The sequence below is a fragment of the Cyprinodon variegatus genome, unplaced genomic scaffold, assembly GCF_000732505.1.
Source record: "Cyprinodon variegatus isolate N-32 unplaced genomic scaffold, C_variegatus-1.0 Scaffold1659, whole genome shotgun sequence".
Taxonomy (NCBI): Eukaryota; Metazoa; Chordata; class Actinopteri; order Cyprinodontiformes; family Cyprinodontidae; genus Cyprinodon; species Cyprinodon variegatus.
In genome coordinates, this window is record NW_015152112.1 from 37,375 (window position 1) to 40,316 (window position 2,942).

The window sequence follows — 2,942 nt, forward strand, 5'->3', positions numbered from 1 at the left end:
GCCATCAGAAAGACGCCATCAGAAAGACGCCATCAGAACCACGCCATCAGAAAGACGCCATCAGAACCACGCCATCAGAAAGACGCCATCAGAACCACGCCATCAGAAAGACGCCATCAGATGCTGCAGTTACCTAGATGGAGGAAACGGATGGGCGGAGGTTTGATTTGTATAGGACGCCCCCCCCCCATTCCACCTCTAATCAGACATGAGCCTCAGAAAGCTGGATCAAAAATGAGCAGATTTGATTGATTGTCGGAGCGAATTGGTGGGGGCTCGGGTTGAGTGGCGGGGCTCTGCTGGGGGGTGGGTGGGTCTGTGTGAGTGAGGGGGAGACCTCCTCTTCTTTCACCTAATAAACTGCTGGAGTGGTGTAACCTCCCCCCTCCCCTCAGCCCATCCACTGGTGCTGATGCTGATTTCACAGATTTTTTCATTTCTGCCCCCCCCCCTTTCCCTCTTTTAGAAAATGAGTTTCGGGGTGAGCTGGTGAACCAGCGGTGGACACGAGGCGAGAGGAGTAGCAGCCGCTGTCAGGCCTCCCAGAGACTGCAGAGCCGCAAACCAATCATGGTGAGTGACACCCCCCCCCACCACACCCCAGAACGCCCTCTTTTCCTGAGCTTGTTCTGCTTCCTGGGCATTTCCCGATCCCTAACTCAGCGGGGAAAGTTCTATGGGAGGGGGTCTGAGTGGGGGTGCGTGGATATTTTGCAGGGTGGGGGGGTTTGGGGCAGGATGACGAGGAGAAACATGCATCCAGCAGCACATCAAATCCGTCCCTGCCCATCACTCGCCTCAGTTTAGTTCAGCTCAGCTGTTTTCCTGCTTTCCTTCACAGACTCAGTAAAAAAGGCTGAAACTGAAAAGGACGTCCTTCAGCTGCTCATGATGATATCAGCAGAGCGGAGAAACTTCTGACCCCCGCCGCCACCATTTCAGGGATTCTCAAAAAACACCTGATCCCCTTTTTTTTTTTCCAAAGCCGAGCTGCTGAGAGGCATCAAACAAAGAGATGGAGGGATTGAAGGGGGTGGAGGGGGAGGGGGCCTGGAGGGGGAGGAGTGGGGGCAGTTTTCCCCTGGGCTCAGTAAAAGTAGTGGTGCCTTCCCCTGATGGCTCCGGTTCATCTGAAGAGATGACTTTTATTGATCGGCTTTGATTTCTGCCACAGCTGAGGAGTGAGAGGTGCTGCTTTTAAACACGTCATCAAAAAAAACCAAACTAAACACGGACTGAAGAGTCGAACCCTGCGGGGGCCGACCCTGGATGTTTTCTCTTTGCCGTTCCTTTAAAATGTTTTTTTTTTTTTTTTTTTTTATAAAGAGTTAAATATTCGCTAATGAAGAATCAAAAGACCTGATTATTATAACATTTCCTTAAATTTAAAAACATTAAAACTTTTTAGCATTCAAAAAATGTATCTACAAACTAGCTGCACATTGATGTGTGTCTAAAATAAATAGGTTTTGGCTCAAAATATTTTGAATGTGCAGATCATGTGCTTATGAGCAAACAAAGCAAAATTATGGGAGGAGCAAACATAAATAACGCCTTAGAATCTAGACACACAGAAGCAGAGTTTAAATCTATATTGAGCTTCCTCTGCAGTCATTGTGGCCTCAGTGGAAGCATTGTGTATTTATTATTATGTATTGTATAATTGGTAACATCAGGAATAACAACAGTAGAATAATATCTGTGAGGAAAAAGATGCATGGGATGGATCGGTGCAGCGGGAAGGAAATTATCTTTTTCATACATAACAACTGATATTAAATATTTATTTTAGTTTATTAAAGGTCAAAGTGAACATTAATAGCTACCAGAGTGAGGGTGAGAGATGTCTTACTCGTGCTGCTGCTGAGTAAGAAGGATTTTATTTCTCCCTCGTTGTCCTTATTGGGGTTTTGTACGAAGCAGTTTTGTTGCATTAAATCATTTTGGTTTAGAAGTAAATCCAGCTGTTCAGAGCTAAATCTTATGCAACTTGTTCTTCATCAGATCATCAGATCAGAAAGTTGATTTTTTTTTGTCTCTGTTGATGTTTTTATGTTTTGTTTAGGGTTTATTTTTTAATCCGTTCAGTTTTCAGTGTTCGATTTATTTTTATTTTTAATGGCAACATCCCAGTATCTGCTGCAGAAATGCTCAAACAAAAGTGATGTTTTATGACTTTTTCACAGCAGAAATCAACCAGAGAACGAGGATGTCAGACCAAAGCGTTGCAGTTCCCCTTCATGAGCACCATAGCTGGATAATTTAAGTGTACAAAGGAATGATTTAAACATATATGTGTCCTTCAAAGTTGGACAGCATTTGTTCTATGAGTGGGTAATGGACGTCTGGATGGTCCCCACTGTGGATCACAAAGGAACTGGTTGTTAATATTTCCAATTCCAATTTAATATATTAAGCACTTAAAAACAACCACAGTTGACCAATGTGCTGTACAGAAAAAAACTGAATAAATCAAACATAAAACAGTACAGATTAAAAAAACAAAACAGCTAAAACATGGGTAAAAATAACATTCTATGAGTTTCTGCTGAGTTTGAGCTGATCTGCTGACCTGAGAGAGCCGGTAGGTCTAGAAGGATGTAGGAGCTCCGAGGTATGGTGGGGTCAGAGCATTCAGGGATTTAAAAGCAAATAAAAGAATTTTAATATGAATTCTAAAATGTAGAGGCAGCCAGTGGAGTCAGGCTAAAATATAATTAGACTTAGACTTAACTTTATTTATCCCTTAGGATTACTCCATCTGGGAAATTCTGGTTCCAGGAGCTTATTAGGGGTGTAAATCACATCCATCATGGCGATTCAATTTCCTGACCCAACGATTCGATTATTTTCGATACTCAAGAATACACCACGATTCGATTCGAATAATCGGTAAATTTCATTTTTAACCTTACAGGCTAAACATAGTTTCAAGTTTGAAA

At 42.7% G+C, this 2,942-nt stretch overlaps 1 protein-coding gene across 18 annotated transcripts in view; it reads left to right on the forward strand.

Moving 5' to 3' along the window:
* The window catches only part of myt1 (myelin transcription factor 1), a 59,632-nt gene that overhangs the window by 7,738 nt on the left and 48,952 nt on the right, over positions 1 to 2,942 (forward strand). For all 18 annotated transcript variants that reach the window (XM_015404180.1, XM_015404182.1, XM_015404177.1 and 15 more), the window contains exon 2: positions 467 to 573. In XM_015404180.1, coding sequence (XP_015259666.1) covers positions 467 to 573 — 107 coding nt within the window. The remainder of the gene's footprint in view (positions 1 to 466; positions 574 to 2,942) is intronic.